Source organism: Chrysochloris asiatica, unplaced genomic scaffold (assembly GCF_000296735.1).
Source record: "Chrysochloris asiatica unplaced genomic scaffold, ChrAsi1.0 scaffold00020, whole genome shotgun sequence".
NCBI classification, from domain to species: Eukaryota; Metazoa; Chordata; class Mammalia; order Afrosoricida; family Chrysochloridae; genus Chrysochloris; species Chrysochloris asiatica.
In genome coordinates this window covers 1,131,583-1,156,696 of record NW_006408538.1, presented here as the reverse complement: position 1 = coordinate 1,156,696, position 25,114 = coordinate 1,131,583, and the positions used below count along the sequence as shown (strand labels likewise).

At 39.9% G+C, this 25,114-nt stretch overlaps 1 protein-coding gene across 1 annotated transcript in view; it reads left to right on the top strand.

The window, feature by feature from the left end:
- The first annotated feature begins 18,864 nt into the window (after positions 1-18,864).
- The window catches only part of ANK3 (ankyrin 3, node of Ranvier (ankyrin G)), a 393,472-nt gene continuing 387,222 nt past the window's right edge, over positions 18,865-25,114 (top strand). Inside the window, exon 1 of the mRNA XM_006837454.1 lies at positions 18,865-18,978. Within this exon, the coding sequence (XP_006837517.1) occupies positions 18,865-18,978 (114 nt within the window). The remainder of the gene's footprint in view (positions 18,979-25,114) is intronic.

Below are 25,114 nucleotides of genomic sequence, written 5' to 3'. Positions count from 1 at the left end.
ATCCTGAGAGCTCTGCTAATTGATCTATTAATTAATTAAGAAATTGTTTCATAGTCTACACCCTTAAAATTCTTAAAGCAAAAGAAAGGGAAATTACTATTAGCCTTCTGTCACTTCTGTTTCTTCAGGGTATTTGGAGAGAGACCAAATAAAAAAATTTAGGTGCACTCAGGAAAGATAGATTACGTTAGGGCTTTAAAGAATGAAAGAGACTATGAAATAGTTGAAATCATGCAGGTTGGAGAAATCACCTGAGAGAAACTCACAAGCAGTACTTGGGTAACTTACTTTGTTGGGTATGGAGTTAGTCCTGATGGGACACTCTAGGATCAGCACTGGACTGCAAACCACAACAAGGTCAGTTGTTCAAACCTACCACCTGCTCCTTGGAAACCCTATACAGGATCGCTATGAGTTGGAGCCAACTTGACAGCACTTAACAACACGTGGAGTAGCAAGAGTAACTGTGCCTTCTTTGGGATACAGTAGGAGATTAGGAGACCTAAAGGACTCTCAGTGAATTTCTATCTGAAACCTAACCTTGGAAATGCAGGAAAAATGATTCATTTCTGTCTATGGTGCAACTGTTAGAGAGTTCCTAAGCAAAAGATCTATGACGATTTGTTAATTTGGTTGAGCAGCATTGAACAACTTGCTTGCTGTTTATAATTTATCCAAGCCAAGAGGTGTAGTGGCAAAAAGTACTGAATGAGCAAGACAAGATATGACAATAATTATCATTTACTGAATATGCTATGAAACAGGCACTGAGCTAGTTGCTTAAGAATGGTCCAATTTAATTGTCACAGCAACCCTATGTGGTAGGAGAAACACAGGTTTGTCTGATAATAAAACCAATTCTCATTTTCTCCACCCCCATCTTACTCTCTATAATTTGAAGATCTGAATAATCATCTAGGAGTCCACAATTTGAACCTATGGGCTAGTTAATTGGAGTACAGTTATGTCTATTCATTTACATATTTTCCACGACTGACTTCATGCCTCAAGAGCCCATATGGTGTGCAAATTCTAAAGTATTTAGTAAAAGACCCTTTACAGAAAATGCGAGTTGTACAAAGACCAGTCATATACACACCACCTAGCTTCTTATATATTCGTCCCTCTATCCCTCTACCCACCCATCAATCCATGCTACTTTAAAAAATCCATTTCATGGTAAATTGTAAATACCAGTACAATTTAACACTGTACACTTTAACTGGTATATCATCCGAGTTCAGCAATTTAAAGGTAAGATTTACATACATTGGCATGCACAAAACTCAAGCTTTTCATTTGATGAATTTTGGCAGTTGCATGTACTGGATACTACAAATCCCTGTTGAGACACAAAATATTACCTCAGAAAATTCCCACATGCCCTTTCCCAGTTGTAAAAAAAGGAAGTTATTTCACAAGTCTGGAGGAGGAGCATCAAACTCATTGTCAGCCCAAGGCTGATACCTATGCCTGCACCTCCAGCTTCTTTACTAACTCTGGTACCAGCTGTCCCTCTCACAGTATTCTCATTCTCTGTTGGGTTCCTTGATTGCAGTGGCCACACAGAGCTCACAGACCACATTCATGACTCTGGGATTTATTAGGGATGTTAACAGGTTACAATTCAGGATCAGCACTGTTTAGGATACAGTTCTTTAATCTCTTCTCTGCCAGGTACACAGGTAGGCCTCTCTGACTCTTAGCCCTTTGGTCAGGTCTCTGCCCTACTGGGGCACGGTCACAACATTCTGCTGCTGAATGCCCAAAGGATACACCGTAAGTCTTAGCCTGAAGGGGCTCTGTTCTAGCTCCATCGGTCAGCAAATCTAGCTCCCCCCAGTAAGCACCTGAAGGAACCCCATTCCACAAGCTAGCCGCCTGCTCAGAGGCACTCAGTTTTACTTGCTCCATGGACTGGAATGGCCATCACCCTGTGTCTTACCTCTGTTTTTTTCTACTCCTCTGTGACTCCTACGGCATCACAGCTTTCTGTCCCTGGATTGAGGAGATTCATCTTGCAGGTATGCCGGGACCAGAGGATGCATTCTGCTCTTAACTGGTTCTTTATTGTTGATAGTCATGCCCCCTTCTCTGCTTCTGAGACTGCCAACAGTATGGCAAAATTTACGAGCTCCACGTTAGAGTTCCCGGTTTTTACAATTGCATATTGTTGTTGTTAAGTGCCATTGAGGTAGTTCTGACTGGTAGCAGTTTGTTGATCCATTCACGGATTATTGGACACCTGGATGGTTTTCAGTTTGGGGATATTGTGAGTAAAGCTACTCTGAATCTTCTTGGACAAAACTTTTGAAGACTTGCTTTCTTATCTCTTGTGTAAACATCTAGAGAGGAATGACTGGGTCATAGGGTGGAAGTATGCTTAGTTTTATAGGAAACTGCCACAAAGTTTTTTCCACTGTTTTGTTAAGTCGGTTTTGATTCATTGACCCTATACACAACAGAATGAAACATTTACTGGTCGGCACCAGTGTAACTAACAATTGTTATATTTAATGCTATTGTTGCAGTCCATCTCATTGGAGGTTAACTCTATTTCCAATGACCCTTTCCTTTACCAAAGATGATGTCCTTCTCCAGGGACTGGCCCTTTCTGATAACATGTCCTAACTTTGTGAGATCAAGTTTCATTGTGATTTCTTCCTGGGAGCAATCCAGTCATATTTCTTCTAAAAACAGATCTGTTGGTTCTTCTGGCCGTTCATGATACTTGTACTGTTCTTTGGCAACTCCATAACTCAAATGCATTAGTTCTTCTCCAGTGTTCCTTATTCATTGCCCAGCCTTTACATGCTTATGAGGTGGTTGAAAACACCATGACTTGGGTCAGACCCACCTCAGTTCTCAAAGTGACATCTTTGCTCTTGAACACTTAGAAGAGATCTTTTAAAGTATATTTGCCCAGTACGGTACATCATTTGATTTCTTGACTGCTACTTCTGGGAGTGTGGATTGTGGATTTTAATCTAAAACTTGACAACATCAATCCTTTCTCCATTTATCATGATGTTGTTCATTGATCCAGCTGTGAGGAGTTTCCTTACAAAGCAGTGTTTGATCTTCATCAGCAAATGCTTCAAGTCTTCTTTGTTTTCAGTAAGCAAGGTTGTTATCTGTCCCGACCACATGTCTAGTCACTGTTTATGTTGCTGAAAAAAAAGGTATTTGCAATGAAGAAATCGATATTCTGGTGAAATTCTGCCACACGATCTTTGACATCATCTCTATTATGAAGGCTGTATTTTCCAACTACCAATCCCTCGTCTTTGTTTTTAACTTTCTCATTGAAATCACCAGTACTTTATCCATGCATCTTTATTAAACATTTGATCAACTCAGTCTGAAGATGTTGGTAGTTTTTCAATTCTTAATTGGTTTTGGTTGTTGTGTAAATTTGAATTATAACTGTATTAACTGGCTGTCTTTGTAAGTGTATGGATATTATCCTCATAGACAGCATTGTAGGTGAAGATCTTGAAATGTTTTTGACAATGAATGCAATCCCATTCCTCTTCAATGTATCATTCCTAGCTTAGTAAACCATATGATTGTCCAATTCAAATTGTCAATACCTGTCCACTTCAGCCTAGGATATAATCTTTCTGCATACCATTTCATTTCTGACAACTTCCAACTGTCCAACAAACATATTTAGTACATTACACAAACCAATTATTAACAGATGTTTTCAGCTGTTTCTTCTCATTATGAGTTGTGCCCCATCAACAAATGATGGTTCTGAAAGCTTTGCTCCATCCACGTTATTAAGGTCAACTCTCCTTTAAGGAGGCAGCTCTTCCCCAGTCATATTTTGAGTGTATTCCCACCTGAGGGTCTCATTTTTCACCGCTTTACTGCTATTCCTAAGATTTTGAAGGGCTAATCGCTCAGAATTGTTCTGTGTATCCCTTCTTCTTAGACTATTCTGAGTCTGGAAGCTCTGCTGAAACCTATCTACCTATAGGTGACCTTGCTGGTGTTTGGAACACCAGTGGCAAAGCTTCCAGCATCACAGCAACACAACAGCCAGTGCATTCCGACAAACTGGTAGGTATGTGTGGGATATTAGGATTAGGCTTGTAAAGTCTCCCCACTTTTTTTATTTTCATAAAGAATTGCTGTAATGTTGGTGTTATTTCTTTCCTAAGTATTTGATAGAATTCACTAGTGAAACCATTTGGGCATGATGTGTTTTTTTTTTTTTTTTGCAGGGAGGGAGGGTAAATTTCATTGTGTTGTTATTAGGTGCCATAGAGTCAGTTCTAACGTATAGTGATACGATGTAAAACAAGGAAACACTGCCCAGTCCTGCGCCGTCCTCACATTTGCTGCTACACTTGAACCCATTGCTGCTGCCACTTTCTCAGTCCGTATTTTGGGGGTCTTCCTCTTTTTTGCTGACTCTCCATTTTACCAAGCAAAATAACCTTCTCCAGCACCTGGTCCTTCCTGATGTTGTTGTTGTTGTTGTTGTGTGCCGTGGAGTCGGTTCCGACTCATAGTGACCCTGTACAGGATTTCCGAGGCTATAAATCTTTACAGGAGCAGAACACCTCATCTTTCTCCCGCGAACAGCTGGTGGTTTCGAACTGCTGACCTTGCGGCTTGTAGCCCGATTCCATATGATAGCATATCCAAAATATGAGAAACAAGTATCACTGTTCTGGCTTCTAAAGAGCATTCTGCCTACACTTCTTCCATGACAGATTTGTTTATTCTTTTGGCAATCCATGGTACTTTAAATATTCTTCTTCAGTGCTATAATCAATTGCATAGACTCTTCTACAGTCTTCTTATTCAGCGTCCAGCTTTCACATGTATTTGAGGTGATTGAAAATACCATGCCATGAGTCAGGCACACCTAGTTCTCAAACTGCTATGTTTGCTCTTGAACACTCTCAAGAGGTCTTGTGAAGCAGACTTGTTGTAATATGTTACTTGGTTTCTTGTCTCATGCTTTCATGAGTTGTGATTGTGAATCCATTTTTCTTTTTTTCATTGTTCTTTAATAAGTGATTTTAATTTCTTTAATAAAGATAGGCTTTAATTTTTTTCTTTTTTTAGTCTTAATTAGTCCTTTAACTGACAACTTTGCTCTTAAACACTTTAAAGAGGTCTTGTGCAGCAGATTTGCCTATTGCAATATGTCACTTGATTTCTTGGCTGCTGCTTCCATGAGTGGTGATGGTGGATCTGAGCAAAATGAAGTGTTTGACAGTTTGAATCTTACCATGCTCTTATTTATCGGTCCAGTTGGGAGGATTTTTGCTTTTTTTCCACATTGAGGTGCAGTCCATACTGAAGGCTATATATAGTCTTTTATCCTCAGCAGTAAGTATTTTCTGTCCTCTTCACTTTCAGCAAGCAAGCCTGTATCATCTGCATATGCTGTTGTTATTAAGTGCTGTTGAGTTGGTTTCAACCCATAGTGACCTTGTATAGGGTTTCTGAGGAGCAGCTGGTGAGCTTTAACTGCCAACCTTGCAGTTCAAATGGCTTTGCAGTCTGGCACATTAACCCACAGCGCCACACCAGGATTCCATCATCTGCATATAGCAGGTAGTTAATGAGTCTTCTTCCAGTTGTGATGCCATATTCTTCTTCATATAATGCAGTTTCTTGGATTCTTTGCTGAACAATAAAAATTGAATACGTGTGTGAAAGGATGGAACCCTGATGCACACCTTTCCTGATTTTAAACCATTTGGCACCCCCTTATTCTGTTAGAGAAAGTCTCCCTTGGCCTGTGTCCTGGTTCCTCATGAGCACAATTAAGTGTATTGGAATACCCATTCTTCACAGTGGTATCCAGAGTTTGTCATGATCTACACAGTTGAAAGTTTGCACAGTCAATTAAGCAACTTATGTCTTATATATAGGTTTCCATGTGTCTATTCCTATCACTGCTTGGGGTATATGCTGTGTCTTTAACTGCTTAATGTAAAGCAAACACTGAACTGCTTTCGCTTTTCATTCTTTTTTCTCATAAAAGCAAAATCCTCTTCAGATGTGTTTTGCTGAGTGAAAATAGGTACTAATTTAAGTCTTTTATAAAAGCAAAGTGGCAAAAAGCAACCTTTCAAAACACAGGGGATGTATTTACATAATGTTTTTAGAAATCCCAGTTAAAAACTCGACACAGCCAACCGTTCATTTTTAGCATTCCAGGTGCTAGGTTATGGTGGCAATGTGGAAAAATTCACAATGTTCATGTTGTTGTTAAGTGCCGTCAAGGCAATCCCGACTCATAGTGACCCTGTATAGGGTTTCCAAGGATCAATGACTCGTAATACTTTCAGTTTTTACTATTTTATCAGGTGAAGGGCTCACCCTTGTTCCACCTTAATGACTTAAAAAAAGGAAAATATTTAAACAATCAAATGAAAATTAATGAAGGAAACACAACTGCCAGTGTCTGAGCAAACGAAAATAAATTAGATAACTGGGATCTCATAAAAATGAAATTCCTATGTGCATCAAAAGACTTTTTCAGAAGAGTAAAAAGAGAACCAACAGACTGGGTTCTTTTTGTACACACTTCGCCAAAGAGGACATTCATGCAGGCAACAAATGCATGAGAAGATGCTCACTACCAGTAGCTAGTGTTCTGAAGTGTCGTGGAGTCAGTTTGACTCATAGCGACCCTTACAGGATTTCCATGGAGCTGCTGGTGAGTTTGAACTGCTAACTTTTCAGTGTAAACCAACCTTGCAATTCAGTCCTTATCCAACAGCACCACACCAGGACTGCATTAGCTATTGCTGTTGAGTTGGTTCCAACCCACAGGGATCCTGTATAGCATTTCTAATAAGCAGCTGATGAGCTTGAACTGTAAACTTTGCGGATCAAACCAACTTTGCAGTCCGGCGTACTAACCCACAGTACTACACAAGGAAATTAGCTATTACAGAGATTCAAATCAAAGCTACAAAGATATAATATCTTGCCCTACAAAAATGACAATTATCAAAACAACAACAACAAAAACCCCAGTAAATGCTGGTGGGGTTGTGGTGAGACTGGAAACATTTTCCACTATTGGTGGGTTCATAAAATGGCTCTACCACTGTGGAAAACCTGGCAATTCCTCAAAAAACTAGAAATAGAAGTACCTTATGGTCCAACAATCTCATTCCACAATTTTAAGAACTTCTTGTACTTTTATTGCCCCCGCTATGTAAGAAGATCTATTGAAACTTTACAAAATCTACCAAAAAGCAAAAACAACCACAGAAAACCTAGCTGTCATTGTTGTTGTTAGGTGCCATCCAGTTGTATCAACTCATAGCGACCCTATGCACAAAGAACGAAACACTGCCCGATCCTGGGCCAACCTCCCAATCATTACTGTTTGAGCCTGTTGATGCTGCCACTGTGCCAATCCATCTCACTGGGAGTCTTCCTCTTTTTTGCTGACTCTCCACTTTACCAAACATGATGTCCTTCTCCAGTGACTGGTTGCTCTTGACAATATGCCCCAAGTATGAAACACAAAGCCTGGCCATCCTGACTTCCAAGGAGCACTTATTCTAACACCAATGTATTTGTTCTTTTGGCAGTCTATGGTACTTCCAATATTCTCCTCTAACACTCAGATGTATCGATTCTTCTACGGTCTTCCTTATTCATTGTCCAACTTTCACATGTATATGAGGTGCAACTCATACTGAAGATACGAAGTCTTTGATCTTCATCAGTAAGCATTTTAAGTCTTCTTGACTTTCAGCAAGGAAGGTTGTGTCATCTGCATATCGCAGGTTGTTAATGAGACTTCCTCCAATCCTAATGCCATGTTTTTCTTCATATAACCCAGCTTCTCTGATTATTTGTTCATCATAGAGACTGAATAAGTATGGTGAAAGAATACAACCCTGGTGCACACCTTTCCTAATTTAAAACCATTCGGTGTTTCTTTGTTCTGTTCAAACAACTGCCTCTTGGTCTATGTACAGGTTCTTCATGAGCACAATTAATTGTTCCAGAATACCCATGCTTCACAATGTTATCCATAGCTTGTCATGATCCATACAGTTGAAAGCCTTTGCATAAGCAATAAAGCACAAGTAGACATCTTTCTGGTATTCTCTGCTAATGGCCAAGATCCTTCTGACATCTGCAGTGTTATTCCTCATTCCACGTCCTCTTCTGAATCCGGCTTGAATCTTTGGAAGTTCTCTGTCAATGTTAGTTGCAGCTGTTTCTGTATTACCTTTAATAAAACTTTATTTGTGTGGGATATCAATGATATTGCCCAATGATTTCTTCATTTTGTTGGGTCACCTCTCTTTGGAATGGGCAAAAATATGGATCACTTCCAGTCAGTTGGTCTGGTAGTTGTCTTCCAAATTTCTTGGCATAGATGAGTGGGTACCTCGAGTGCCGCATCACTTGGTTAAAATATTTCTATTTGTATTCCACCAATTCCTGGTGCTGCCTCTTTGCCAATGCTTGCAGTGTACCTTGGACTTCCTCCTTCAGTATCATTCGTTCTTGATCATATGCTACCTCTTGAAATGGTTGAACATCGACCATTTCTTTTTGGTACAGTGACTCTGTGTATTCCTTCCATCTTCTCCTGATGCCATTGAGTCGCCCTCAATTCATGATGAGGCCATGTGCTCCTTAATCTTTTCAGTGGTTAATATTTTGGAAGTAAATTGCCAGACTTTTCTTCAGAAACATCTGTGAATGGACTTGAACCCCCAATCTTTTGTCTAGCAGCCTAGTGTGTACCACCCAGGGACTCCATAAAACCTACAGTGACACCTAAAGCTCCCGGAGATCTGCTTAATATGTATAAGATTTGTTTCATTGCTGCCTTAATAAAGCAGGCATCATGAGATTCAGTAGTTACTTCAGGATCTTTGGTTTTGCCTGTAACATTCACAAGTACTTGAAAGACTAGGGAAATTCTTTTCTAATAAACATGCCATTTTAATTTTTATTTTAAAATGTAAAATTATGATTATTGTAGAAAACAACTTGTGAAATGCTGTTTTGGCAACTTTCTTATTCCTTAGTTACAACTTGAATATTAAAATGTTTACATTCTTTAAAAATAATTAAGTTGAGTAGAAAATGATCATGAAGAATAGACACAGCATTGGCCTTGGTCTGAAGTGGTCCAGTGGGTTCATGTGCTTTCTGTCAGGCTATTGTGATCACCAACAGACCTTACATGTTTGTTTCAAATCTTGACTAAAATCTTGCTACATGTTTGTACCATTGCTTGGAGGGGGAAATGTTGGTACTTGTGTGTTTGTGTGTGTTGGAGGTTTTAATGTATTTTTGTTGTTGTTGTTTGTTTTTTATTTCTTCATTGAAGAAACTGTTTAGGCTAGTTTTTGTCTAGGAAATGGGAATCATAGTCTTCAGATTTCTCACCATCAATCTGTGAGGCTGAATCATGTCTACAAGGGGACATTGAAACTTACTACAACCTAAACTTGATATGATTTCAATTAAATACATACCAGGGAGAATTTTTAGAGTTGGGCAAAGTGTTTAGAAATCCACATGGAAATTCTTCATTGTGGTGGGCCACATGTACAGCAAAGATTACAATTTTTACATCAAAACAAGCATGTGTTTATTGGAAAGGGAGTCTGAATGAGCTCCCAAAGGCTGAGTGTTCCGATTTTTGTGGAGGAAGTGCCAGGGACAGGAACACATTACCCAATAAGCAGGGTAAGCATGAGATTCCTTGTGTTTATTTGCTGATCTTTCATGAGCAATTTCACATGGGATTGACCACATCTTTGATGTGATGAAAAACGTGAAAGTGTTCACTACAGATTAATAAGTAAGCACAAATAATCCTAGTCAGGGATTGTGAATTAGAAAAAGAGGCTTTGATTCTTTAAAAGAGGTGCTTTGGAGAGGGAGAGAGAGACAGATGCCAGCCATCCCTAGAAGCAGAATCTTTGTTGTGGTGCATAATGAAATGTAAAGTTTCGTACATAACTGCAGATTAGCACATAGGCAGAAGTAAGCCTGTGCTTACCTTGGCATTGGGTAATCCGACACTTGCTGGGAAGGTCCTGTGCACCTGGGAACCTGCAGTATCTGTTGTACAGGCAGCTTTTTCCATGTCAACACCTGCTGATTAGGAACTGGACCAAGCCTCCCAAAGTGCTCTCAGATGGCCCTGGTTCTGTATCCCTGCCAATCTGCATGAGAATTTCATAACAACCTTGAGGTGAAACTTGGGCCTTTCCTCATTGCTAATCCCCAAAACCATCTGGCCTCTCTCTTTCTCTGAACAGCAGTTTAGTGTATGCGAGGAGAGAGGGAGGGAAGGAGGAGACTGGAGGTGAAAAAGGGGGGCCAAACCTATATTCATTTCTTAAAAGACAGTCCACTTTCTTTAGGGACAGATAGAGTTTCTTTTAGGTCATAGACTTAAGCATGTTCTCTCCATAGCTCCCACATCTCTAATTGCCAGATAATTGTTTAAAAATTTTCACCATTCATTATGTATTGCCAAGCATTCACATTTAGTTCTTTTAATGAAATGAAGCCAAAGTAATGTGTATGTCTTTAATTATGATTCGGATAAAAGGAAAAGTTTGTGCATTTTCCTTTTTAATCTTTCAGTAGCCTGAGTCCAGTATTAGATGTGTAGGAGATGCCCCATGAATATTTTGTTTTGTTTATTCTTCTGCCCTGCTTGCTATGAATGAATTGAAGTAATTTAGGAGCAAACGTGTAGGGTATAATCAAAAATTACAAGTAAAGTATAAACCTCAGAACTTTCTCTGTCCTGGCCCCAGTCAAATGAGAAAACAGAATAGAGTGAACCAGATACACTTTGCAGTGCATAGAGAATGTCATGTTTCTGATATTTGTTTGAGGCTGCTTCAGGTAGCTGCCCACTGAATAGAATGACCTTAGGAATTACTTATATTACTTCAACATTACTATTGCTAAGTGCTGTTGAGTTGGTTAGTACTCACAGTGACCCAGTATAGGGTTTCTAAGGTGGGTTTGAACCATTGACCTTGTGGTTCAAACTGAACTTGTGGTCCAGTGCTTAGCCTACAACATCACCCCCAGACTCCATGTAAACTCTTGATCTATTGAGCATGCGCATGTGCTGAGCTTGGGTATCTAAAATATATCTGTAGCATGCTACTACAACAGAGGAAGTACCCAATAAAATATGCTGTATCGATGAGAGAATTAAAAAAAAGAATTCTTTCTTGGGTACATGACATAGAAAATGCCTTTGTCTGTATGTCTTTCCATTACAGTCAGGGTAGTTATCTTGTTCAAATCTAACTCCTGTCAGAATTATGTAAATGCACATGTGTGAGTTTACCTACGCATATATGTAGGCACACATACAGAATCAGGATTTGAGCTCACTGATAATTTACTTTTTCCTTCAGAAACCCTCAGATAGTATGTAATTAACCATGTAATGCTTTAGGACAGAGTCCAAATCCAGCTCTGATTTTTTGTAACTGTAAGCATATATTGGTTGTTACACTTTTTAACAGCTGAAAACAATTGGATAGAATAATATTTTGGTGACACATGAAAAGTACATAAAATTCAAAGGTCAGTTGGTGGTTCCGACTCTTAGCAACCCTAGGATTTCCAAGGCTGTAAATCTTTACAGTATCAGAAAGCCCTTATGTTTCTCCTGCAGAACGGCTGGTAGTTTTGAACTGCTGACCTTTAAGCCAGCAGCCTGACTCGTAATCACTAGGCTGCCACGGCTCCATCTACACAGTTTTATTGGAACGCTTCACACTCATTCATACATACGGTCTCTGGTTGCTTTTGTACTAGACTGGCAGAGTTGAGTAGCTGCAACAAACCATACAGTTATAGTCTGATAGTCTAAAATATTTACTATTTGGCCTTTTATAGAAAAGTTTTCAGACTCCCCAATCCACCTTAGTAGGATTGTTGTTGTTGTTGTTGTTAAGTGCCATCGAGTCGGTTCCGACCCATAGCGACCCTGTACAGGGTTTCCGAGGGTGTAAATCTTTACGGGAGTAGAAAGCCTCATCTTTCTCCCGCAGAGCGGCTGGTAGTTTCGAACCGCTGACCTTAAGGTTCACAGCTCAATTCGTAACCACTACGCTACCAGAGCTCCTTAAACCTGTCTAAATCAAGCAATGTCTCATAGAATTTGAAAGAGTAGTGCACTTCCCTGCCTTTTAAAGAGGAATTGAAAAAGAAAGAGAAAATTGTTCTCAACTTCCTTCGGTTTTTAAAGTACGTCATAATTTTATTCTTTTTTTCAAATGTATAACGTTAAGTCTCAAATAGTATATTTTGAATATTCAAACTCTACTGCCTCCTGGGGTTATCTCCTGACATGATATAATGGAAAGGCAAGTAAAAATTTACAGAATTGTGAAGCGTATAATAGTAATCTAAAGGCATTAGCAAAAACAATAGGTTGTGAACCTTGTCATTGCGGACTGTGTTATATCAGTTGATCATGATGTCCCCTGAGAATGTGGTCTTGAGCCCCCATGCCTACTTGTTGCCTCAAGGTGTTTGGTAATTTCTGAGTAATTTTCATCAGTTTGCCCCCTGTATGATCCACCACATTCACAAGTGTGTTTACATTAAAGGTAAGTACCCATGTACAAAAATCCTCCGTCAAACCTTTATATATTTGTGGGTATACTCCTAATTTCCCTTCCAGATCTGTTCAGCCTGTATATCTGTTCATGTATCTACCCATAGAACGCTGTTGTTGCAAGGTTGTTTATATAAATGTGTTTACCTTTATCCCTTTACCGTTCCTCCCTGCGTCTTTGCTTGTCATCATTGTTTTCTGCCAACAATGATTTTGGCATTTTCTTGTGTATTTCCTACCCCATCACTCAAGTTAACATGTGTCTACCCTTTAGCCATTGAATTCTCTCTTTTCCCTCCCACTTCTGGTAACTATCAAAGAATATTTCTTTTAGCATGTAAACATTTTCATGAGTTTCTACAATATTGATATCATACGCTATGTGTCCTTCTGTGATTGACTAATTTCACTCGCTATAATGTCCTCCAGGTTCATCCATCTTGTGAGATTTTTTTTGCAGATTTATAGGTTCTCATCAATATTGTATGATATTCCATTGTGTCTGCGTACCAAAGTTTATCCATTCTTCCATTGAAGGACATTTAGTGTGTCTATCTTTTTGATTTTGTGAATAGTGTTGTGATGAACATTGTACATTTCAATTTTGATAACTTCCAATTTTTCTAGAGTCATACTTTGTACCTTGCATGTTCTGATTATTAATGGATGTTTGCCACTGTTTCTTCTCATTTTAAGTTGCATCATATTAGCAAATGAAGATTCCAAAAGCTTAACTCCATCCATATCACTGAAGTCAACTCTACTTTACGGAGGCAGTACTTCCCCTTCCAACTTGAGAGGCTTATCTTCTGGCACTATATTTGACAATACACTACTGCTACTCATAATGTTTTCAGTGGCTAACCATTCAGTAATGTTATGCCTCTCCTTCTTCCTTAGTCTTAGTCTCGAAGTTCAGCTGAAACCTGTCCACATGGATGACTCTGCTGGTATTTCAAACACCAGTGGTATAGTTTCCAGCATCACAGCAACACACAAACCACCTCAGTACGATACACTGACTGATGAGGGACAGCTGGTCTTCCTGTCCCCTTCAATAGGAACTGTGACCTGGAGAAAGAAGTGGCGTCTCCAGTACATGTTTTTTTGCACACTTCTCATATTGCCAGCGTAGTGTTCAGTGCCAGCCACTACAAGTTCACTCATTTGGGTTGAAGAGAAGCCAGGATGTGTCTGTGTGCTTTCTACTTGCAGGCAAGGCATGCTCTCCTCTCTGTAGGCCAACAAGGGTTTGATGAAGAAACCTTGGAAAGACATCCCTGTGTGCCTGCCCTAGTCACCCATGTGAGATCACAGAAGCAGCTGGCATGTTTGGGGCCAGCTGGCTCTCTTTCCTGCGCTGAGGTCAGGATGGTTCTTTGGGCAGGCTACTCTGTAGAAAGAGAGCAGAGCAAGTGCTAAGACAATGGTACCAAGGCCTGTGCACACTTATCCACCAAGGTCCACTTCCTCTGAGGAGCATGGAAAAGACCACCAGACCCTCGGTATTACCAAGCAATCGTCTTTTCTTTTTCCTCCTTAAGGAATCCATGTGCCTCATCTGAAAATAAAGAATATTATGTGACCATCAGTTGAGAATTTTCCAGGGGGCTTTTTTGTCATTTGTAACCATTGACAGGCATGGTGCTTGTTTTCTCTCTAGTTCCACAAACTGTTGGGAACCTCCTCGAGATTTCTTGACATCATCTTTATCGTAGGAAGTCAAAATTTATGAAATGACAGAGGATGTATTTTTCTTTGCAAAGGAAAAATATTTTGACTCTCTCTTAAGGTTAGGCTGCTGTATTTCTATGAAAGCTAAAGTGGGTGCAGCTGATTCAATAGTTCTCAGTCATTCCACCAAAATGTACATTTTCCTGATCTCTGTGAATCCACCGCAGGGCTGAGAAGGTGAAGCAGCCCCAGCAGGAGGGAACCATTTCTCCTTTTGCTTTATTCCCTGTTTGCCCATCTACACGCTTCCATCTACTCCCCACACTCTATTCTCTCCATCTCTAGGTACTAGTTTTCCAAGTACCCAGCTATTGTTACTTCAACATTGCAAAGTCGCCATGTTATCTCCATAGAAATTATGGGAATTGTTGTACGTCTTTCTCAACTCAACTCACCAACATTGACACACAATCTAAACTTATAACCGAAAAAAAAGTCAAGCTATTAAATGTCTGCTTTCCTTGAAATCCTGGAACGTTATCTGCAAAATGTGATGATAAAAGAAAAAAAAAATCCTGGCTGAGGTGTCTAAAGTCTGTGAAAGATCCCAGTGTAGGACTGAAAATAAGAATATTTTCAGTGGAATATTTAGATAAAGTTTTTATTTATTTTATTCCTGGATTAGGAATTAATTTGGGAGTATCGACTCAACGGCACTTAACAACAACAACAAAGCATTAATATTGCCAAACCGGAAATGTACTCTTTCGTATGCTAGTAATCCATGAACCGGAAGCATTCATGTGAAAATGTGCTACTTTTAGCAAGAAATCAGACAAAACAATGAATTAGCTCTTAACAGAAAGAGTTACTCTTTGACATACTTACTGGTAACAGAGGTGCAAGAAAAGAAGTCCAGCGCTCATAGCTGCAGCGTCTGCACTTTCAAACTGTATCCGCCTAAGCCTTTAGTACATCTTTCTTTCAATTCAGCCACGCAGCTCAACTCTTGTATTTGCTGTAAGTGCCTTTCTTGTAGAACTTACTTGAAGAAAGATTTCTACAGCTAACGAAAGCTTGAAAGATCATTCTTTTACCTTGTTTTGAAAGAATAATTTAGGAATTCTAGCACCTGTGACTTTCAGAAAACCGAAAAGATTTTAAGGGGAGTGGCTTAAGTCATATATTTTTCTAGGTAACCTTGAAGAGCTTCCACATTCCATACATACCATATACCCATCAAATATTTCCTGTTGATGGCCATCGACAGGAAATTGTTGTTGTTGTTAAGTGCCGTTGAGTCGGTTCCTACTCATAGTCACCCTGTATAAGGTTTCTGGAGAGCAGCTGGTGGGTTTGAACTGCTGACCTTGTGATTCGCAGTCCAATGCTGATCCTACAGCACCACACCAGCAGTCCTATCGACAGGAAGTAGGACTGAAGACATTTTTCTGGAGTCTGATTATGAACCAACTGCATTATCATTTTAGATGGGGTGCCTTCAATAATGCTAGATCTGTGTCCTATTCTTTTTTCTTTCAGGGACCCGCCACCTTGCTCAAAGACTTTTAAAGCTTGTACCAGATATACAGTTTTACTTGAAAGATTCATACATAAGAATAAATTCTTGAGACTTACATGAAAACTGATAAAACTTGGGACAAACAATGGAGTTTTAAAAAAAATCTTGTAATGTATCCATTCCAGTTATGTATAAAGACTTACTTTCTAAAATGATGGATAGTTGGAACTAGGTGCAGAGTCCTATATTCAGGTTTGGAGATAAAAATGGACATTTTTTGGCTACCTCAGAAAAATGTTTTTGTGTTGAGTTTAAGTACACAGGGAGTTTAAGAGTTCACTGTTAGGGTAGATGCTACCTAGAGAGAAAATTCATAAGTCTTTAACGATATAACGTATCAAAATCTGGGGCTTACTGGGCTGCCTTTATAGGTAGAATTGCTGCTCAAATTCTTCTAATTTAGAAATGGAGACCATGCACCCACTATTCTATAGGAAAGAAATCTAAACAAGTTACACCTTAGAATGTAATATTGATAAATTAACCACTTAATGAGATAAAGTGAAATTTAAGGTCATCATAAATTAACATTCTAGAAGCTTACAAGTCATAACATCTATGACGATTCTGGATATTTGGGGGAAGCAAAGAATTCTAAAGAGAAACGTTTAAAAAGAAAAAACATGGCTTGGCTTCTTAATTTCTTATTATACTTTTGCTGATCCAAATCAAAGGGAAAGCACAGTCCTTTGCCCTCCTCAGACACAGAAGTTACTTTGATCAAGGGTACTTATAAGTATATTTTCAAATATCATTAGAGACTCTAAAGGAAGGAAAAAAAGATCTGGGAGCCAGGGGGAAAGCAGCCTTTTTTTTTTAGATTGGTTGTTCTCTTAACTTGCTGAAAATAAGAAAAGGAAATGATTTGAATGTTCCTCAAAAGCATAGGATGAATTACATAGGGAGAAAACATACTAAAGTGTTTTCTTTAAGTCTTTTTTTTTTTTTTTTTTGCAACTTAATGCTATTAAAATTTTAATATTGCTGATAGAAAGCACTTAGTTTTACTATGAAGGCCCAAATATAATTTTCTACTTTTGCACCTGAGTTACACTTAATTCCCCACTTTTTGTTTTTCCCTCCTTTTTATCAGATGGATGGTTTCACAGGCAGTGGATAAATTTCCAAGAACTCTTTCTTCATGGAGATAGTTTCTGTGGGAAGGCATCAATGCACACAGGAGGTCCTTGGGAAGGTGTGGCCACAGTGGCAGTGCACACAGGAGGTCCTTGGGAAGGTGTGGCCACAGTGGCTTTTGCCACAAGTCGGGGAGACTTGTGATAGTAATAGGACCTTATGGCCCTGGCATATATCCCTTCCCATTTTGTCTCACTGCCTGGCACAGACTGTCAAGCATCCTATGAGGGCAGTGGAAAAACCCACAGAGTCTCCATATCGGAGATACGGACTCACGCAGGCACTCTTATGAAGCAAGCAAACAACATCTCCAGAGAAGCCCAACCAAATCTTCATATGACACCTTTGACATATGACATATGGCATATGCTTCATCCTTCACACTCTTGAGCTGTCAGTCCAATGATGTCCAATGCTTCCATTTCCAAAGTAACAGACTCCTGATAGTGGAAACATACATACTAGCTAAGTATTTTTAACAGAACATCATATTTTTGTTGTCGTTGATTTTCTTGGTGAAATTAGGAATCTTTTGTTGTCATTAAGTGCTGTCAAGTTACATCTGACTCAAAGTGACCCTGTATAGGGTTTCTGAAAAACATCTGGTGGGTGTGAATTGCTGACTTTGTGCTTAGCAGTCCAGTGCTGATCCTACAACACCATACCAGGAATCCTTACCCAGGCCCAAATGGTTTTTGACTCAGCCCAACATTTCCAGTTTCTTGGTAAAGCTGTGGGAATAGAGTAAATTGTGTATGTGTGTGTAAATGATTCCTGACTTACTTCATTTCTTCCCATGTGCGTCCTAACAGAAGAAGCCCCAGCAGGCCTGGAGCATTACTGCTGCTTCACTTCATATCATGAATATTCAGAGGCTGCAGTCATTGAGGACTCAGGTGGCAAAAATAGTAAGACGATTGAAATAAGTCCTATCATAAAAGGCACATCTACATTTCATCGACTCAGAACCTCTGATTACAGTTCATCCTCAGAACCTCAGACATTATAAAAGTCCTGGGGAAGCACTTATAAATTCGGCATCTGTTCCATACACCAACATGATAGCATCTTTTCTGTATTGATGTATTGTAATAAGCATGTTGTTTTAAAAAGACAACAAGCCCTTCTGTAGTCCTCGCCCACAAAATGCATTTCAGCTGATAAATCAGCATAAAGGGCACAGTGTTGAGACAGGCAATGCATGCATTGTTTTCCCATAATGCAGTCAGGAGCTCCATATCAATAGTCAGTGTATTTCTCGAAATCTTATTCTATATATTTTGTCACCATCAGCAGTTAAACTAAAGTAGGAACTGCTCCATTCTACCACGGGTTAAATTATGCTCTGTGCAGATCTAGTGGTGATGTTTAAATTGCAGCCCTTTCTTTTTTTCGAAGGATTCTAAAATAGATTTTCAGAATCAGGGCTGGATTTTTGCTTCTGCATGTATGGTGACTCTTGATTTTTGCCCCTTCAGAGGAGCATCTTTTGCAGCATTCCCCCTTCCGAGGGATCACTTAGGCACTTCCAGCTGGTGGCAGGGGATACAGCCATAATACAGCTTCCTCTGTCCCAGCTGGTTCTTTCACTACGGTAAATGCATTAGGATGACTGCACTTTCCTGTACCGGGTCAGGTAGAGGAAGGTGTAGGATGAAGTCTGGAGACTGTCCTTTTGGTTTGTAAAAGCTTCAGCTTCTCATCTTTGCATTTCGAATGCCTGCCTACTTTAGCCCAAGGTTTCTCTCCAGTGATTGGAATGCAGTTCTGAGCTTGAGTAAAGGTGCCTGAGGATATCTATCACCTTCTACGCGGAAGCTGGGCTCCAGAGGATCTTGTTTAATGCATTATGGCTCATGCGGCCTCACAATTAAAGAAAAACAGGGATTTAGAAATCAATGCTGAAGAAGAGACTGAGAAAAAAAGGAAACACCGCAAACGGTCCCGGGATCGGAAGAAAAAGGTATCTGTGTCTCCCAGAGCAAGATCTATATCTTGCCTGGATTCTTTTTTGTTTTCAATCTCCTCCTGACATCTGTTAGAAGCCTTCGGGGCTATTTTTACATGCTGGGGCCGGTGTAAATTGAGTGTGTCAATTGGGAACAGATGAGGAAAACCACAGCTATAGGAATGGCAAAGGAAGGGAAGGCTTTATCCTATGTGGGGGTGATTGCAGCGCTGATGCAGAAGGTGCGCTTTAGCCTCCATAGGCATGATCCTGTTTCCATGACACACAAATGTGCTGCAGGGACGTTCAAGTAGTTTCTACACAGCCCGGTCAAGGTTACGTGGACTGCGGTGACTTAGGTTGGTTGGCAGGAGGGGCTGGAGAGGTAGTCTTTGTACTTCTTGGAGGTCTGTCTCGTGGAAAAGGAGCTTTTGTGTTGCAACTGTGTCATATGTGTGCGTTTCTCAGGCAGATTTGTGACCTTAAGGACGTAGCAGAAAAGTCATTTCCTGCTCTGGTTTTTTTTTTTTTTTTCCCCGCTTTCCTTTTGCCTCTAATTTCTATAAGGTGCCTTTCGGGAGAGAATGTAATGGAAATAAGCAGCCAGAAATAACTTTCCTTTGTCTAATACAGCTAAAATCACAGAGGTTTGTTTTTTCTCTGCTGAGTGAGAAGGGGTTATCCTGAGTGCAGGGATTCCCGGGGCGCAGGGAGCTGCAACCTTCAGCACTCAGACTGTTTTCCATCAAAGCATGGGCACTCACAGTCCAGGTTCAGGGAGGAAATAGTAATATTCCAAGTCAGTGGTGTTTTGTTACAGCAGATAGGACTTGCTGAGTGTTTCATGGTTGTGCCCTTAAACACGCTCCTGGGGACAGACAGGGCAGTGAGGGCCGATAGCACGTTTCCACCCTGACAATTAATAAAAATCGACTAAAACCCTGTGATCTGAATACAGAAGTCAGACCATCAAGCATTTTTATGTGCCTTTGTGAGAATTCCCAAGAGGAAGATCATCTTCATTTGCTCTGACCACTGATGCGTGTGACTAGTAAATGACATGCAGATTTGGTCCACCACATGCACCTCTCTTTGGGGGGTGACTACGAATATTTCTGGGACCTTTGCCATATTCTTCCTATTTAGGATCTATAGGAGCAGCCTCCTCTGCCTTTTGTTACACAGCCGACTTTCTGAGACTGAATTTGGAGGGCAGCAGTTGTTTTGCTGCAAGATCTTAAATATAGATACCCCACACTTTCATATTCTTGTAGATGAACTTCTTGGATGTATTTTCAAAGAAGTACAAACTTAAGATATTCTGTGCTAGGACTATCTTAAAGCCTTCCACTCTGGGGTGGTTATGAAATTGCTGGATTTTGCTAGATTTAGATTTAATGTTACTGTATTTGGTTTGTCTGTGGGTAGGTTGATGCCGATTGACCCCCTCTTTACACATTACCATCCCACCCACACCATGATAAACGGACTTCTGGGATACCATGTTAAAAGGCTTACATATATATTTGTATATAGATATGGAATTATTATTTGTGTTGGCTATTTATGTAAAAGGTGCTAGCCAATCTGACATGTATACAGCAGTTTCCTATCGCTGCAATGATGAACCTGCTTATTGCCTTTGTGCTCTGGACCCTGTTTGACTTGGAAGCCAAAGAGGGAAAGGGTGAGGCAAAGGGAGTTTCTGGATGCACTGATCTGAAGCAAATGCTTTGTGGACCAAATGCTTTGTTATGAGTACAACAGAGTCTGTCCAATGTAAATCTCTTAGCAACCAGAAGGGAACATGGAGAAATATCAATATCTCTATTGTGAATATGCAAGCAGATTTCAATGTTTTGTTCTCAGGTTCACTCACAGAGTAGATCTGAAACGTGGCATGTGGATAGCGTTTTCATTCCTGTTCTACTCGTTAATTCAGAGCACAGTACAAGATGTGTATTCCCAAAGACACTGTATTTTACAGAAGATATAATATTCATACTAAGATTATTCGATGGATTATTTTCAAGGTCCAAAGTTAAGATCAAATTACTTTGAAGACAGAGGGTAGATTTCCTTCAGTGTTTTCAGCATCTGTAGCTCCTGTTTCCTACAAAGTGAATTGCTTTGATGTTGAGCTTCTTTTTTCTACCTTTACCTAAGATCCTAATTAAGACTTGTGTGCTGCTATGTTCCCTACTGTAGGCCCCATGTCAATAGAAAATGCAGCTTTTAAATATTATGTGAGTTATTATGGGGAGAGTTGCTATTGCTCATATACAGATATATTCTCCAGGGTCATCTAATTACATAAAAGTCATAGTGAGGACTCATAAAATTCACAAATGAGGAAGGCTTAAGGAAGTCTTTAAACATTATCCAATTCCGAAAGTAACAAATTGGGTCCATGGCACACCTTGCAGCTCAGGTTTGGGGGAACCCAAGATGAACGGTTATAACTATATGACCTAACCTCATATGGTATGGAATATCAATACATGTTGTTGTTAAGTGCCATCTAATCTCTTCCAACTCATAGCAACTTTATGGACAACAGAAGGAAACACTGCGCCATCCTCACGCTCGTTGTTCAGCTTGAATCTGTTGCTACTGCCACTCTTCCTCTCCATCTCGTTCAGGGTCTTTCTCTTTTTAGCTGGCCCTCCACTTTATCTAAGGAGCTCTGGTAGTGTAGTGGTTATGAATCGGGCTGCGAACCTCAAGGTCAGCAGTTCGAAACTACGAGCTGCTCCATGGGAGACAGATGAGGCTTTCTGTTCCCGTAAAGATTTACAGCCTCAGAAACCCTGTTCAGGGTCGCTATGGGTCGGAACCGACTCCACAGCACTTAACAACCACTTTATCTAACATGATGTCCTTCTCCAGGGACTGATCTCTCCTGATAATATGTCCAAAGTATGAGAGACAAAGTCTCACCATCCTGGCTTCTAAGTGATATTGTGGTTATACTTTTTCCAACACAGGTTTCTTTGTTCTTCTAGCTGTCCATGATACTTTTAATATTCTTCTCCAACATCGTAACTCAAATGCATCAATTCTTCTATGGTCTTCTTTCTCATTGTACAACTTATGCATGTATATGAAGCTCTTGAAAATACCATGGTGTGGGTCAGGCACGCCTTAGTCCTCAAACTGACATATTTGCTTTTGAACACTTTAAAGAGGTCTTATTCAGCAGGTTTGCTTAATGTAATACATTGTTTGATTTCTTGATTGCGGTTCCATTAGTGTTGATAGTGGATCCAAGCACTTTTAATATAATAAAAATCATATTGTATATGTGGACTTAATGTTGGTTCTCATTAATGATGAGCGTGGAATTTACATTTCATCAGATTTTAATGACCCATTGAGTTATACATTTGATTTGTAATGAATGTTGCTAACCATGAGTGAAAGTGATTATGAATCCCCTCCATCCCCTTCCTTCCCCCACAAAAAAGAAGTAAGAAACTTCTAGGAATTTATAATAAGCTGGGTTTTAATAATGAGGTGCTTGGCACAACGACTTAAGTAGTAATTAGAAAAATGAAATCTTCCTACTTGTTGGAAGGAAATGCATTTGGGGAGATGAGCCTTAAATTTTTGTACACCAAATATTTTGGCTTGATGGGCAAAAAAGTTGTATTGAATATCTGGTTTAAAATTTGCTTATTATGTTATTTACAGCATCTCTTACCACATGTTGTCCCTGATCTTCTGACATGTTTTCCCCTTCACACTCCTTTCCTGATGGACTGCTTAGGTTGGCAGCCAATAGGAGGCAAGCCAAATGCAGACAGAGTGCCTTTGGGTAGGTTCATATTGGATTCCTGCCCAGACTAAGCAACTTGCAAAAGGACGTGTATTTCCTGCACCCAGGAAGTTCTTCTACCCACAGGTAGAAGTCAGTAGGTGACTCAGCATACTACGAACCATCTAGAGTTCAAAGTCACCGGTGATCCTCTTGAGATATGAGCTGTGGCTGCTGCATTTCTCTGTTGCAACTAGTACTGGTGCCACGTTACCTGCATTTCCTCCCCTTTTCATTATAAAGTATAAAGCACATTTTCAATAGTAAGAGAAGAAGGATTTTGACATTAGTCTATTCAACAAATGGGTTTTTTATTTTAAATGCTGAAAATAATTCGAGGTGACCTAAGGAAATGCATTTTTAAAAGGGTACGTTTATCATGTACCCCTCTATATGCCTGATAGTGCTAGATACTGAAATAAGGAAGCAATTAATCTCATGATTAGTAGTTTTCTGATTATTGGTGTCAGACTCATACAGTTAATCAGTAGCAGAAGAGGAATAAATATTCATTGATTCCTTTTTGCATTTGTGCATTCATTCAGCACACAGCTTTCAAATGACTTATGTGGATTATGTTACTTGTTGTTAAGTGCCATTGAGTCGATTCCGGCCCTTAGCGACCTCTATAGGGATTCCAAGGAGTGGCTGGTGGGCTTGAACCACTGACGTTGTGGTACAAACTGACCTTGCAGTCCAGCACATTATCCTGCAGTGCCATACCAGGACTCTGTGGGTTAAGGCATTGCATTAAATGGTGGAAACATGGCTAACCAAGCAGTAGTGACAGCAGCAATGTAACTCCCAACAAATGGAGGGAGAAAGATAAGAGTGCCATGAAACATACTACATAACGTGTGATAAAGGGACCAGGGGAGTCTCTTAGAAGACCTTTGATTTGACTCAAAGGAACTCAGAGAAGTCCCTCAGAAAAGCTAAGTTAGTGAAATAAACAATCAAACAAAAGGAAATTCCATGCCCATAGCGATGGCAGTAGGAGAGACTATTAGCATGTGTGGGAAGCACTCAGTAATTAGGATCACCTGGTGTGAAGTGGTATGCGTGGATAGAAGGAATAAAAAAAGCTAGGGGGGAAGAAACAGGACCCAAATCTGGAAGCCATCTTCCAAGGTTTGGAAAGTATCCTGGCCAAAAGTGGGAGGGAGTTGGTAAGGAGCTATAGTTGTTTGTTGTGTTCTGTTGAGTAATTCTGACTCATAGTGACCTTGCCATAGGGTTTTCGAGGAGCAGCTGGTAGGCTTGAACTGCCACTCCTGTAGTCAGCAGCCCCATGCTTGTCCAATAACAGCACACCAGGACTCCTGTTAACAAGAGAGACCATGAATAGCTTTCTGATTTAGAACAATCATCAACATCAGTGTTGTAGGCAGCAGCGGGGAGAACAGGTAGGAAGCACTGATGGTGATCCAAACATAATGTTAGGAGCTGGAACCAGGGCAGAGACTATGCCAGTGGAGAAGGGATGATGCAAACATGAGATATTTAGGGGAGAACTCAATAGAACTTGGCAATGGATTGTATGTAGGAAGTGAGAAAGAGATCGAATTTAGGGTAACTGCCAAGTTCCTGACTTGAAGAGAAAGATGAAGAATTAAATTCCCGGATTTGTAAGTCTTCTGTTCCAAGACATTTACTGCCTTCTTAGTATGCACCAGGTAGGGTTTTCAGTTGCTTTATAGCGATGGTTCATTTAATCTTCACAGTGAACCTGCAAAGAAAGTAATTTTATTACTCCCATTTTGCATATGAGGGAACTAAGTCCTTTAAGATACTCATCCAAGGGTCTCATTAGTAAGTGGCAGAACTAGTATTCAACTTGGGCAGTAAGAATCTCTAGCTGTGCTCGGAATCTCTTAATACTATATAGCATATATAGCATGTGGCATTAATGTTTCATAGCTATACATCAAACGGACTTGATTCAGGGAGGCTTCCAAATAATCAGCTATTTCCTAGTCATGTGAAATCATAGTTAATGCGCTTTATTGAAGTGCCCCAGCATACTAGTGTATGCTTTTATTTAGCTGGTTTTTTGTTTTGTTTTGTTTTACTCTCTGCAATATATTTTAATGTTTTGCTTTAAGGTTTTCTGTGTTTTAAATGTTAGAAAAGTGAAGTAAAAGATTGACCATACACCTAGTGGATAGTGGGCCACCTAAAACTTTGCGTAATAGGACTTTGGAATGTGCATGAAACCACTGGGTTCGTATTAATGAGGCTCTAGTTGTCTGTTTTTTGAAGGTCAAGACAATTGGAAGGGTTGAGAAAAGACTTCAGGAAACATAAAAGTTGGCATTTCCTGACAGTTTTCAG